We start from the raw sequence: 15511 nt of genomic DNA on the forward strand, positions 1-15511 counted from the left end.
ATGTTAGCCGTATGCAAGTGACTCGCTTGCCTTTTAAGTTCTTCTTTCCTACGGAAATATATGTTCTCTGCAGAGGCGTCTTCTATGAATTGAGACTTAGGTCTACTCCGTTGATTCTTCGGCATTTTTCACAGGTAATTTTTCTATGTAATTTTCATTTGCTGACTGCTCTATAAATTGTAGTTTTTCATGATTTTATATTTTTCTCTGAGAATTTTCTATTCTGCGCTTCAATTTGAATCATTTTCCACTTGTAATAAATCTACATTTTAGCACTTCAGGGCAGAAAATTTACAAAGGAGCATAGGGAGAAAATGGAGAAGAGGGGCTCTGTTTTTATTCTTTGTTTGATGTGTTGGATAAATGAATAAGAAGAGTATTGAAGGGTAAAGGAAGTGGGAGTTGTCCCACATTGTAAAAGTAGACAAGTGAAGTCTTCCTTATTAACTCTAAGTTTGAGTTAGGGGTTTTAGCCCCAAGGGGTACCAGAAGTTTTTAGACGAGGGAAGATGCTAGTGAGCTATGTCTCGGTGTATTAAACATGCGCGCGCGCGCCCGCCCAGCCGGCTCGGCTCGGCGCGGTGAGGTGTGGTGTGGTCTTTGACCAATATTAATCTTTTTGGACAAAATTTGTTTGAAATTAAATTTTGTTGCGCCAAGAGGAGAGATGAGGAAGGCCTTCGGAACAGAGATGTGCGCGCGGGTGCGCCACATCCTGCGCGTATGCGCGCTAGGTTCTGGATTTTGGTCATTCGAACAGAACGTTGCGCGCGGTTGCGCCGAATCTCGCGCGGGTGCGTGCGAGTTCCTGTGCGGGATGGCAGAATGTTGCGCGCGGACGCGCAGGCGCGCACGCATTGCTGGGCATATGCTGTGCGCGGATAGAATGTCGCGCGCGGCCGCGCGCGAGGCGCTGTTTCCGAAAGTACCAATCAGTGTGTGCATCTCTTGGCTATGTTTGAACCTGCTCCAGGCTGCTTTTCCACCAAATTATGTGTCCTTTGCCTAGAAATGTGTCTCTTCTACGCATCCGGTCTTGAGAAACGTGTCTCCTCAATGCAACCAATGATCATCTATAAATAATCCCTCAAACCATATTCAAAGGCTGCTGAATTTTTGCTTCATCTTCTCTTCTCATATTGTTGCATCATTTTCGAAAAATTACTTGAAAGTTATTGCATATTTTTGTTTGCTGATTTCGAGATTTGCAGTGCTGCAAACTCTCGACATGAAGTCGTTGTATATTTGGGACGATTGTCTGCGACGTGTAGCACTATATACGGGCAATTTCGTCTTGCGGAGAAAGGAATCTCCTTGCCTCGACTTGATCTTATTGTTGCTGCGGTTGGTTCGAGATTCAAGTTGCTGCTTTTGTTCGTGAATCAAGACATCCAACATATCCAGGGTAATATCTAACTAACAATCACAAGACGAAATTTTGTATTACGTTTTGTTATTCTGGATATGTCGACTCCTCCTACTGCTCCTGTGCCAGTGCATACCGTCCCTGCTGCTCCCGCACACGGCAAAAATCCTGCAAAGTTTAATGGTGCCGACTTCAAACGTTGGCAGCAGAAAATGCTCTTCTACCTCACCACACTAAGCCTATCTCGATTCCTCAAGGAGGAACCCCCTGTCATTGCTGCAGACGACACAGACACACAACGAAGATCTGCACTTGACGCTTGGAATCACAATGATTTCCTATGCAGAAACTACATACTCAACGGACTCGATGACACACTTTACAGTGTCTATTGCTCTGTCAACACTGCCAAGGAACTTTGGGATTCTTTGGAAAAGAAATACAAAACAGAAGACGCAGGAATCAAGAAGTTCGTTGTGGGCAAATTTCTGGACTTCAAAATGGTGGACACCAAATCTGTAATAAGCCAGGTACAAGAAATTCAAATTATTATTCATGACTTATTGGCAGAGGGGATGGATATCAATGAACCATTCCAAGTGGCGGCTATCATTGAGAAATTGCCACCAATGTGGAAAGATTTCAAGAATTACCTTAAGCACAAGCGCAAAGAATTAAAGCTTGAAGATCTAATTGTGAGGCTTTGAATTGAGGAAGATAGTCGTACTTCTGAAGCCAAAACACACAAACGGACAATGGAGGCCGAGGCCAAGTCAAATCTGACAGAATCTAGCACCAGTCACAAGAGAAAGCGCCCTCAAAATGAGAAACGAGGGCAGGCCAAGAAGTTCAAAGTAACTTGCTACAACTGTGGCAAACCAAATCCTATGGCCAAGTACTGTCATCTTCCAAGGAAAGACAACAAACAGCAGAAACTAAGGCAAGCCAATGTCATCGAAGATAGGAATGTACCAATAGACCTATCATAACTTGATCTATCCGCAGTTGTGTTTGAAACCAGCTTGGTGGATAATCCAAGGGAATGGTGGGTAGATACCGGATCCACTAGCCACATTTGTTCTGAAAAGGAGATGTTCTCATCCTACACTACTGTAAGTGATTGGAAATTGTTTATGGAAAACTCCAAGACGTCTGAGGTCGTAGGAATTGGCAAAGTGGTGTTGAAGATGACTTCCGGCAAAGAGATAACATTGTTGAATGTGCTGCATGTGCCAGACATTCGAAAGAACTTAGTTTCTGGATCCTTGTTGAGTAAGGCTGGCTTTAAACTTGTGTTTGAATCGGACAAGTTTGTCCTAACCAAAAATGGTGTATTTGTTGGAAAAGGGTACCAAGATAATGGTCTCTTCAAAATGAATGTAATGAATGTTTACCGCCAAGAGGCGAAGAATAAAGTGAATGATTCTGTTTACTTGTTTGAAAGTTCTAATTTATGGCATGAAAAATTAGGACATGTTAAAGACCTCCATGAGAATATTCGGTCTTTAAATTTATTTTCGTTTCATTTTATGATTTGATATTATTTTTGTAGCGTGATTTTTATTCTAGTCACAAATGGGAGACCAAGTTTTTATTTAGGTCTTTAAGTTGAGACCGGTGTATTTGTTCGGTCTCTAATTTGAGACTGAAATATGAGTATGGTGTCTAATAAAACCTAAATATTTTTATTTTGCCCCCGTATTCGCTCTCTTTCACTCCAATAATCTTTCCAAACTTAAGAATCTTGAGCTTTCATCTCGTCCAACACCATCCGCGCTTGTCGGCCGCCTGCTGGTCGGCGCCGACCACAACAGCATCTTCCATAGCTTCTTCATTATTTGATTAGAGGTAATTTTCTAAATTTTAAGATTATTTTCTTTTTCTCCTCTTTTGGGTTCTTTCCGGAGAATTGTCACACAAGTTCTTCTAATGAAAATCCTTATTCATATCGGAATTTCTGAGGTTTTGAGTGCTTCGTGCTATATGCTACTATAGTTGGTGATTTTCTCACTTTATTTCATCCCTATTATAAATTTTGGGATAAAGTTGATCAAATAAGAAATGTAAGGGGGTTGCGAAAGAAGCAATGTGATATTGGATGTACGTAGTTTGATAGAGATAAATGGTGTTTCTCATGAGTTTCGAGTTGCAGATGTGATCCATCCACAAATAGTAGAAATTCAAATCAAGTTAACTGAAATAATGCAAAGGATTGGTCTAGTTGGTTATTCTGTTGATGCTTCCCATGTTTCATTTGATACAAGTGAGGAAGATAAAGCACACGCAGTAGCTTGGCATAGTGAGAAACTAGCTGTTGCTTTTGGACTAATGAATACTCTTCCTGGGACTTCTATTCGGATAGTTAAAAACTTCAAAACTTGTGATGATTGTCAGCTAGATATGAAGGCAATGTCACGCCCCAAGACGGGGGTTGGTTGACACCGACGTTGCTCTCAAATTTACATTTGAAAACAACAAGCTTCAGAAGTACAAATTCAGAAACCAGTCTTTTATTCATAATACTGAATATTCAATGTCTGATACAACTCAATTAATAATGTTTTACAGCGAAAATGTAAAACCAGAAATACAATGTCTGAACAGATGCAGCGGAATATAAAATATAAATCAGAACTAAAAACAACGATCTTCATCACCAGCCCCAAAATTGATTTTGCTCCTCTTCTTCTAACATTTCTTCAGTATTCTTATCTGAGATAGGTTTGGTGGGTGAGTGATATGGTCGTCACTCAGTAAGTAGGGGTGGGAATAATCTCCCAGTTTTCAAAACCAATTTTAAACATAAACATTAATACAAGAATATACAGAAACTTTTACTTTCAGAACAGGAATCAGTATTCAGAAATCATAGGTTTCAAAACAGAAATCAGAATTAGTAAGCATTGAGAACGTTAGTGAATTTCATGGCTAAACTAATATCAGTCCCCTATATGTTCTCTCCTCTAAGGGGTGAGGCCAGAATTAGAATCAGAATTCAGAAATGTTCAGAATATATATTCATATCATTAGTTCACTAGGGAGTTTCAGTGCTTTAAAAAAATCAGATATCAGAAATCAAACATACAGAAACTGAGCTTTAAAACACAAATTATCAAACTGATTTTAAGATACTTATACATAAGCCCACTTATAGTAATTTGCTAAATATTTCGGTTGAAGTCTGGAAATCTGCTTGTTCTTGCTACTGGTTTATACTGCTTCGAAAAATGTACTCTCTTCGCTCTAATTTCAAGTGATTTCAAGATTTGTGTAACACCAATTCAGAGGTTTGAGGGTGTTATTTATAGGCAAAACTTCTGACGGTTAGCCTCCCAATTAATGGTCATAATCTGCCTTTAACTACCTTTATTCCATGTTAAATGCTTCAGTTACTAGTCATGAGTTGAATTAGTAACTGTCTGCTGGAATCTCGTTCTTCTGCTGCTGGGATTCTATCTGTTGGAATTCTATCTGCTGGAAAATATCAGCTGATGCTGGATTTGTTAGCTTCTGCTGAAATTTTCTTTTGCTACTGAATAATGCTAGCTGCTGGAAATTCAGGTTCTCACAGGCAATCTCCAAAGTTTGTGATAGAGATATTATTGTTAGAGATCGATGCCGCAGGATATTGTTCTTGTAATGAATATTGGCAGTGTTCTCTCATCAAACATAAATGAGAACAATTGCTACACCAATTATAAGTTTGGGAAAAATTTGTCCAAGCTTTTGTTATGACCTTTGTTGGCCAAAACAGTCTAGGTCTCTGGTAAGAGTTGTTGTGCTTATCTATGTTTTATCATAGCTTTGATGGTTTTAAATCCTTTATAATCACGTTTATTTTATACATGGAGGCTTTAAATCTCTCCTTCAAACTATGTAGTATTATTCAGTCACATGTGTAGAGGAATTACATTTGTATTATCAAGAACTATACAAAAAATTGTTACAAAAACGGAGAAAAAAAATTCATCCGCCAACACAAGTTCTTATTTTGCATATATCACTTCTAAGTTCAAACTGCGACAGTATGCATCTGGCCATACCTAGGGACATTTAGATGAAGATGGAAAAGATTTTTACTAGAAATAATTTTTGGTAAGAAGTTAAATACTAATAATAATAGTAGAAAAAATAATATATTTTTTTTATTTTTGTTGGTACATTGTAAAAGATATATACATGGCAACCTGGGAAAGAGGAATAATTTAAGTTAACTTGCAATTTGTATTGTCAAGAACTATACAAAAATTGTTGCACAAATGGAGAAAAAAAATTCATCCGCCAACACAAGTTCCTATTGATGTATGGGCTGCGTGGCAGATTGTTTGGAGCATGGTAAAATGGATAAAAAAAAATCAGAGATGGCTAAAAATAACAATAATAGTGAGGTGGCTAGCACGGGCACTGGAGTTACTAAGCACACGGCTGGATCACGCTCTATAATTTAGCATACTTTGAGTTTCAAAAAAAATATTTCATTCGTTAATATTACAAACCTAGCATATTTGAACTTATTTGTCGGAAGCAGATTTAAAGCGAAAAACTGATTGTTGTAAGATGTTTTGAATTACACATGGTCACAAGGATTAAACATTTGTCGATGATCGATCTCAGGCTATAGATGTCAGTATTAAAAAGTTATTAGTGAATAATGTAGTTCCACCATTTTCAATGTTTAGTGCTAAAAACTCATTTTTCCTGTTGGATTGAATTTTGTTGCGTTGATTTCAATGCTTGACTGCTAAAAGAATCCTCTAATTTGTTTAACTGCATCTTCTTATGATGCTAACCATTTTCAATTTTGTCCTTTTTTTTTTTTTGCAGTGACCCTACATCACTGCCCATCTGATTGTCTACAGTCCAAGGGATGATGATTTCTATACTTTTGTTTTCACTTGGTCTTACTTACATTACATGCCATACACATTTGAGTGCTCGGTTTTCTGTTTCCTGCACTTGGATCTTCTCTCTTTATTTGACAATTAATTTTCTCTTATTGTAAAAGCTAACTATTGTTTGGATTCCGATAAAGTTCGAGTAGTTTTGGAAATTTACGATACAAAGTTCATAATACATTCATTCAAGTCTGATTTCAGGCATATCAATAGCTCGTTTTGAAGGGCTTGTATGTATTGAGATCAAGGACAACACCAGCCACAGATCCAACTGCTGCTGCTATAGAAACACAAAGACAAGCCATGCTTAGTATCTGTAACCCGATCCACCGGTTCGTCCACCGCCCAATCTTGTTTTGAGCAATGTACATCTCCACCGGAAAATAAACCGTTAGGGGCCAAAATCCTAAAGCTCCAAGTATCCCAACCACGTCGTTGAAAAACGGCAACAGCATGGCTATGATGGTCGTCAAAACGACAAAGGCAGTTCTCCATGTTAGGCGGAAAAAGTTCAGCTGATACACCCCATAAAATGGGATAGGTATGTCATATTCCGCCGTCACAAAGTTGCTTCTGCTCCATTTTTGCGCGCTCCGTTTTTCGACAAATGCGAATAAGGGCTGGCAGTAGACCTAAAGTTTTTGCGTTTTCATCATTTTGTTAGTAATGTAGGAACTAAATTGAGCAAAAATTGAATGATTAGTCGTGAACTTCTGATTGATCTTTGTTTTAATTACCTGGTAGGCACCAACTAGATGGACAGCTATAGCAATGTTGGCTATGTCGACCAGCCAGTATGGATTGTAAAACCCGAAACCTGTGAGAAGATTCCCGGGTGCCTTGTCTCCGAAAGCAGCATAGCCCATGCATCCACACAGAAGGTAGAATATGGTTGTCACACCGATGCTTATGGAAGCTGCTTTCCTCATGGTTTTCTGCTCTGCTGGTGGAGATTTTATTGTGTCCTGAATCTCTATGAGGACCATCGAATAAGAATCAGCGAAGGCAATTGCTCCCAAAGCTTGTAAACCCCTCCATAGCTTATTCATTGGAGTAACCACTGCTCCAGAATCCATCACAGTCCCGATGCTGATTCCAGTAAGGCTTCCTTTGAAGCTCTTATTTTCTGAAAAAATATGTAGTTAAATTTTGGCTTCTTGTTCAAGGTGCTAGCTAGTTTGACTCGATATTGTGTACATAGACCTGCAATGTAAAATACAGGATTTTAGATTTTATCATGATAATATTTTGTACCAAGATTTGCAAGATCTTCGGAATTTGTGATCTAGCATTTTTTTTTGAACTCAAGAATTTAAATAATATCGTGTATATTTTTTCGGAATTTGAGATATGCAGAATTATACCGGATATAGATCTAAGATTTGATATACCTGGATAAAGATTTAAGCAAGAAGATAACCCAATCTTGGAACTAAAAATCTTGAGGATTTTATCATGGGATTTTCGAAAATAATATTGAAATAATATTAGGGAATTTTCGAAAATCATAGATAAAGGGAAAAGTTTACACGATAAATGCAGCTTGGGAAAGATTTAACTACCAGGATTTTAGGAAAATAATCAAAATCTTATTTGTGGAAAAATACTACTAAATTTCGGGTTTAAGTCATCAAAATTTTGGGATTTAAGAAATATAATTGGGAAATAAAAAGTCTACCGAATATTGGAAATTAGACACAGAGTTCAAAATTTTTCAGGCTGGACATAGCATAATTTCGAAATTTATCCAAGGGAAGGATATCAAGATTTCGAAATTTATCATCCAGGATCAGGAATAAATATTTAGATTTAGATCACGATTCTAGATGAAGATTTGATTCAATTCAAACGCGCGGATAAACTCGATCGAGATAGCAGCCAACCCCTATAAATAGGAGGGCCTATGACTCGAAAATTCACACCATTTCTACTCCAAATTTTCGAGCTCCTCTCCTAATTTTCTTAGGATTTTCGAGAGCTTGCTCTCTCAGTGTGCGAAGAAGCGAAGCGCTGCTGCAGTCCCACCCCGAAGCTAGGGTTCGAATTTCCAGCGCAGGATTCCCCTCTATTCACGTTTTTCTACGATATCTAAGGTAAGTGGGCTTGTTTAAAATGTGTAATTCCGGTGTATGCATTTTTGGTATTTTCGAAATTTCGGTCGAGTACAATTCTTCTTCTACCCCTTCTGGCTACGATTTGTGCATGAATTTTGTGTTGACACTGTGAGGATTCAACATGATATGGGAGGGAATCCCAACTATGATATGACCCTCATACGGTAGGGATATAACCGATCCGGCCTCGCCCCCTTAGAGGAATAAAAATTAGGGACTGACGTCAGTAAACCATTGAAAGTAGAGGAATCTCAGTGTCAGGTCAAGGATACGAATGTGGTATGAGTCAATTTATGCATGGTTTGTGTGTGTGTACGTATTTCGAATTTTATATGCATGTTGTTGTGTACTCGAACGGCCCCACTTGCTGAGTATTTCCCAAAATACTCACCCCTTACAACCTTCCCAGATAAATCCCAAGATAAATCAGAGGAACAGGTTAAGGAAGAAGAGTCGGATCAATTTTGGGGCTGGTGAAATTATTTAAATTTCGAGAATTTTGCTGCAAGGATTTAAGAATTTTAGTAGGTTTATTTTAATTGTAAACGCTTCCGCAATTTATTCAGTTGTAAAGACAATGGTTGTTTTTGCGAATTTATGAAATAAACTGGTTTCGGTTTATACTGTGCTACGAGGCTGGTTGTTTTTCGATTGTGTGGTTGATGAACAACGTCGGTGTCAATCCCGAGTTTTGGGGCGTGACATTTAAGTGGTATCAGAGCCGCCAGGTTCAAAATCCGAGTGGAAGAATCGAGTTTCAAAAAAAAAAAAAATCGGATTTCGGCCAAACAGCACCTTACGTGCGCCGCCGAGCTTTTCCGCCGATTCCGGTAATGTGTGTTCAATCAGAGACCAGTTCCGAAATCGTCTCGATGAAACGAACAATAGCCCTCAACCAATTTCAGATTTAGTGTTCGGGTGAAGCCGTAATTTCAGATCTAAGAACTAGGGCGTGTAAACCCTAAACGCCGAATTTTGTTTTGTCCAATTACCCTACCAATACTACTCCGATTTTAAATTAATTTTACACAAACGATAGACAATCCATGGGTAACGTTTCTCAACAATCAATTTTCGGATTGGATCAACCAATCGTAAACGCCCAAATTCGAGATAGTTAGTGAGTTGCGCGAATTTTTCCGGCCAAATTAGGTAACTTCCGACCGATTCTGGCCGTGATATCGCCGGTTCCGAGACCCTGACTTCTTCGCCAACGCGCGCCTTTACTCCGACCGTACTCCGGCGAGTCAACCCGACGAGTCAACTTGGCCGAATCATTGAGTCAACCCGCCAGCTTTAACCTCCTATTTTCGGAAATTTTCGAAAAATACATATAAATTTTGATACCTTGCTCTATTAGTTCTTGATATTTATTTTATCCTATTTTTGATGTTCTGAGCGTTTCCTTTCTTTATTGTTTCAGGAAATGGCTCGTTTCCGTGTCACCGCTCGTAAGAAAGTAACCCCGATTACCCATAGGGAGACTATTCAGTTGGATTACCACCAGCATCGCACACGCGCTCAGGTCTTCCAAATGTTCGAGCTCGTTAAAGAACATTACTGCGAACTGCGAGAGTCATTACAAATAACGATGAGTCAAGCCAAGCAAGCTAAGGAGGAAGTGGATAGACGCACCATAGAACTGTCTGAAGCTCGTCAAGCCCGGCTGAGGGATAAGAAAAAAATTGAAGAATCCTGGAATGTGATCATGCAATTATCTGAGAATAACCAAAGGCTATCCAAGGAGGTAGACGAGAGGAAAGCAAAGGAGAAGGAGCTCATCCAGAAGAATGAAACAAACTGCGCACACGCAAGAAATGAATTGAATGACGCGATAGGAAAGATTCTGACCCATAGGGAACAGATTGCTGAGTTGGAATCGGAAAATCATAGCCTTCAGATGCAGCTGGCAGATTTCATAGACCCAGAGATGCCTGATGACCCCGAGGAGGAAGAAGCCCCACCTGATGTGGCAGTGGGAAATGGCGAGATAGCAGATTAGAACGTTTAGTGGACCATTTCTTTTTGTAGTATTTCCGTTGTTGCTACATTTTCTTTTCTTCAGTACATTTATTTATTTAGATTGGTCATGTTCATTTATTTTCTTGTTTGAGAAATCAATAAAATATTTTATTTGTTCCATTGATTTCAATTTACTTCTGCGCAATCTATTGCATGAACCTACTCGTACCAATTTTTAGAACTTGCGAATGTAGGAAATGGCCGGCAGACCTCCAAGAAAAAATCGCAACCCGCGTTACGCTAATGCCGATCGCGAAGAGAGACAGGAGAATCGACGGGAGAATGGACCACCGCCTGCAGTTAATCTAAGCCAAGCTGATCTTATGGCCATAGCCACCATAGTGGCCACGACACTGCAAGGGTTGGGAAACCCAAATGCCAATCAACCACCTCCACCACCACCACCGAATGGAATCAAATTTCATTATGAATCCCTCCGAAAGAACAGATGTCCGATATTCAGAGGGGACGCTGATCCCGAAGTTGGCCAGAGTTGGCTAAAGAGTGTCGAGACTCAGTTAAGGCTTTTGGAAGTTCCCGAGGCACTCAAAGTGGATGTGATTGTGCCTTTCCTGGAAGACAGAGCAGCTAAATGGTGGGAAGCAGTCTCGCCAGCCATGATCGCTGCTGGACCAATCACATGGCGAAACTTCCGAGAAACATTTCTAAAACAGTACTATCCGGCAGAGGTCAGATTGCAGAAGTTAAGTGACTTTGAAAATCTCACTCAAGCTCCAGACATGTCAGTAGTGGAGTACACGTCTCAGTTTAATGCCCTTGGATCTTATGCTTCGGCCATCATGGCGGATGAAGTTTTGAAGTTGCACCGCTTCAAGAGAGGATTAAACAGTAGAATCCAGTCAGCCTTAGCAGTTTATCAGCCCGCCAATTTTGCAGATCTTATGGGCGCAGCTATCCGAGCTGAAACCGACATCCGCCGCAGGGAGGGAGAGAATAAGAACAAGCGACCACATGCCGGTCAGTCTTCTCAGGGCGGTCAGAAGTTCAGAAAGCCAAACCAATCAGGCGGACCTTCCTCAGGGCAAACCTCAGCGGCCAACCATCAAGGACCCAAGCCATGCCCGAAGTGCGGTTTCAGACACCCCGGGGAATGTCGAAGAGCCAGTGGTGCGTGCTTCGGATGTGGGAAAGCAGGGCACAGGATCGCAGATTGTCCTACGGCCGCCAACCAAGCAGCTGGGCCCAACAAGGGAACTGGGCCGAATGTGGGAGCTAACCCCAACAAACCAAAGGAGAATAAACCTAATGCCAGGGTGTTCGCTATGAACCAAGAAGAGGCGGACGACGCCAATGAAGTCGTATCAGGTACCATCTTACTTCAAAAAGTACCTGCTTATGCATTGTTTGACTGTGGTGCTACACACTATTTTGTGTCTAAAAGGTTTGCTAAGAAAGTAGGACTTAAGCCCGAATCTCTAACTGAACCTTTTCGGATAGCCACACCTACGAGTAAGACCATAGAAACTCATGAAATTCACAAGGATTGTAAGATCGGTATCGCTAATCAGACTTTCAGTGCCGACTTGATACAATTGGTTATGGTCGATTTCGACATCATTCTAGGGATGGATTGGTTAGCCGGTAATAATGCCATAGTGGACTATAAAGGGAAAAGAGTTAAGCTCCGAACCCCAAATCAGGCAGAGATCGTGTATCATGGTAAATCCAAGGAACGAAAATCACTCCTTTCCGCTTCCCAGGCATGGAAGGCCGTGAAATCTGGAGAAGACACCTATCTAGCAATGATCAACGAAGTGCAAGGAGAAGTCGAAATGAGGATAGAAGACATCCCAATAGTATGTGAGTTCCCGGATGTTTTCCCAGAAGAACTCCCAGGGACAGTTCCGGACCGCGAAGTTGAGTTCGAAATTAATCTGGTTCCTGGTGCAGCACCAATCTCTAAAGCACCTTACAGGATGGCACCAGCCGAACTCAAGGAATTAAAAGAGCAACTCCAAGAATCGCTGGACAAAAAAACAAATTCGACCTAGTGTGTCCCCATGGGGAGCGCCAGTACTCTTTGTGAAGAAGAAAGATGGGAGTATGAGATTGTGCATCGACTATAGGGAACTGAACAAGATCACTATCAAGAACAAGTACCCTCTTCCGAGAATAGACGATCTATTTGACCAGCTCAAGGGAGCCGCAGTCTTTTCTAAATTGGATCTGAGGACTGGATACCACCAACTGAAGGTCAGGGCTGAAGATATCTCCAAAACAGCTTTTCGGACAAGATATGGGCATTATGAGTTCACAGTGATGCCTTTTGGGTTGACCAATGCGCCTGCAGCCTTTATGGACCTAATGAACAGAGTGTTCAAACCATTTCTGGACCGGTTCGTAGTGGTATTTATTGATGACATCCTCATTTATTCTCCCAACGAGAAAGAACATGAAGAGCACCTCCGCCTTGCACTACAGACACTGAAGGAGAAAGAGTTATATGCTAAGTTTAAGAAATGTGAGTTCTGGCTTAAGAGTGTATCCTTTTTAGGACATGTGATCTCGGAAGCAGGAATATCAGTGGATCCCAAGAAAGTTGAGGCAATTACAGAGTGGCCAAAACCTAAGAACGCCACAGACATCAGGAGCTTTCTTGGACTGGCAGGTTATTACAGGAAGTTCGTCGAAGGTTTTTCTTCCATAGCTATACCACTGACTAAGCTCACTTAGAAGAATTCCAAGTTCATCTGGGACGAAGGTTGCGAGAAAAGTTTTCAGACATTGAAAGAAAAACTTGCATCCACGCCAGTGCTAATCTTACCTACTGAAGATAAGGAATTCACCATCTACAGTGACGCATCTAAGGAAGGTCTGGGATGCGTACTCATGCAAGAGGGAAGAGTGATCGCCTATGCGTCAAGGCAGTTGAAACCGCACGAAAAGAACTACCCTACGCATGATCTTGAGTTAGCAGCAGTTGTATTTGCCTTAAAAATTTGGAGGCACTATCTCTATGGTGCCAAGTGCGAAATTTTCACAGATCACCAGAGTCTCAAGTACTTGTTCACCCAAAAAGAACTAAACATGAGGCAAAGGCGATGGATCGAACTATTGAAGGATTAAGACTTGACTATAAGTTACTATCCAGGTAAAGCGAACAAAGTGGCCGATGCTCTGAGTCGGAAAAATGGAGGCAAGATAACTCTAGCTTCCCTCTCGGCCCAGCCATGTTTGCAGGAGACCGTCAAGTTAAATCAAGACCGAGACCCCGAGCTAAAGAAACTTAAGGAGCAAGTCGAAAGCGGGAAGTCTCAAGATCTACAAATTGATGACAAGGGAGTCCTATGGATGAATGGACGACTGTGCGTACCAGACAGCGATAACCTTCGCCAAGAAATACTATCAGAAGCACACAAGTCCAAGTTTTCAGTCCATCCAGGCAGTACAAAAATGTACAGGGACCTTAAGGGTAATTTTTGGTGGAATGGAATGAAAAGAGATGTGGCAGAATTTGTCTCAAAATGCCAAGTGTGTCAACAGGTCAAAGCAGAGCACCAGCGACCTGGAGGATTATTGCAACCTTTGGAGATACCCGAGTGGAAATGGGAGCACATCTCCATGGACTTTGTGGTAGGATTACCAAAGTCAAGGCAAGGTCAGGACGGAATATGGGTAATTGTAGATAGACTTACAAAATCTGCACACTTTCTACCCGTCCGTATGAACTACAATCTGGACAAATTAGCTACACTGTACATGGACAATATTGTAAGACTTCATGGAGTACCAGTGAGCATCCTGTCTGACAGAGCCCCAAGATTCGTCTCGCGCTTTTGGAAGAGCTTTCAAGAGGCCATGGGAACGAAAGTAGCCCTAAGTACGGCCTATCATCCTCAAACCGATGGACAAACGGAGAGAACCATCCAAACTTTGGAAGATATGCTGCGAGCATGCACTCTTGAATTCAGTAGCAATTGGAGCACTCATCTACCTTTAATTGAGTTTGCTTACAACAACAGCTATCACAGCAGCATCGGAATGGCCCCATACGAAGATCTTTATGGAAGGAAATGTCGATCACCACTTTATTGGGATGAAGTGGGAGAAAAAGCAGAAGTAGGACCCGAGCTCGTACAGATAACAGTAGACAAGGTTACAGTTGTCCGAGAAAAACTCAAGGCAGCTCAAGACCGACAAAAGAGTTGGGCAGATCTGAAAAGAAGGCCAGTGGAATTCAACGTGGGCGATAAGGCCTACGTAAAAGTCTCGCCTATGAAAGGAGTTGTCCGATTCAGCAAAGCTGGGAAGCTGAACCCCCGTTATGTAGGACCCTTCGAAATTCTGGAAAAGGTGGGTACACTGGCATACAAATTGGTGATAGGACTCGTTTTTACGTGTTTTTAGTGTTGATTTTGAGTCGCGTTCATGCATCATATTAGTTTGTTTTAGTTGAATTTTGCATTTTTTATCATTATTGAGCATTTGACTAATCTCGTGTATTCTGTGGTTATTTTGTAGGAATTGAACCAAAAAGTGGGAGAAACTTTGGCATAATATCGAAGAGGTCTCGCTAGGGCGGTCAAAAGTGACCGCCCCAGCGAGCATTGTGGTCTGGCCGAGGATTGTTTTGCGCAAGTGTCTCGCTAGGGCGGTCAAAAGTGATCGCCCCAGCGAAACCAGGGACATGCTCGAGGAAGCTTATTCGAGGACCTCTCGCTAGGGCAGTCAAAATATACCGCCCTAGCGAGAAGCGAGATTGAGAAAGATTTGTTTCCAAATTTTGAGGGACTCTATCCTACACCAAGACCTAACACACGAGATCAGCCGTTTTTGACACAGTTTATCAGACTTTTCATCAATTTTATGGGAGAAGAGGCTAGGAGCAAAGGAGATTTCGAAGACCTCGAGATTTCCACGCGTCGTGGCCGTCATCCATAATCATCTTTAGTATTTTCATTATTCAGTATTTTATTTCTTACATTGATTGTGGGTTTTTATCATGAATTTCAGTAGCTAAACTCTAGATTTGTTGGGATTTGAGGGGATCCTACCCCGTAATCGGTGTTTAACATTATTTCTCGACGTTTTTATTAGTGATTTGTTTATGATATTGTTATTTCTTGTTTCAATCGAAGCCTAGCTAACTTCCT

At 41.0% G+C, this 15511-nt stretch overlaps 3 protein-coding genes across 3 annotated transcripts; 2 read left to right on the forward strand and 1 right to left on the reverse strand.

Moving 5' to 3' along the window:
- The first annotated feature begins 1464 nt into the window (after window positions 1-1464).
- LOC142519801 (uncharacterized) lies at window positions 1465-2073 on the forward strand. Its single transcript, XM_075622826.1, has one exon. It carries the CDS (start codon window positions 1465-1467, stop codon window positions 2071-2073), a length of 609 nt encoding a protein of 202 aa, XP_075478941.1.
- A 4279-nt stretch (window positions 2074-6352) lies between these two features.
- On the reverse strand, window positions 6353-7472 carry LOC142517912 (amino acid permease 3-like). The gene is made up of 2 exons (XM_075620424.1): window positions 6999-7472; window positions 6353-6893 (listed from the first exon to the last, which is right to left on the reverse strand). Exons 1-2 carry the CDS (start codon window positions 7335-7337, stop codon window positions 6468-6470), a joined length of 765 nt encoding a protein of 254 aa, XP_075476539.1. The 5' UTR covers window positions 7338-7472; the 3' UTR covers window positions 6353-6467.
- A 3122-nt stretch (window positions 7473-10594) lies between these two features.
- Window positions 10595-12409, forward strand: LOC142519802 (uncharacterized). The gene has a single exon (XM_075622827.1). It carries the CDS (start codon window positions 10595-10597, stop codon window positions 12407-12409), a length of 1815 nt encoding a protein of 604 aa, XP_075478942.1.
- The last annotated feature ends 3102 nt before the right edge of the window (window positions 12410-15511 follow it).

The sequence above is a fragment of the Primulina tabacum genome, chromosome 11, assembly GCF_025594145.1.
Source record: "Primulina tabacum isolate GXHZ01 chromosome 11, ASM2559414v2, whole genome shotgun sequence".
In the NCBI taxonomy this organism is placed as follows: Eukaryota; Viridiplantae; Streptophyta; class Magnoliopsida; order Lamiales; family Gesneriaceae; genus Primulina; species Primulina tabacum.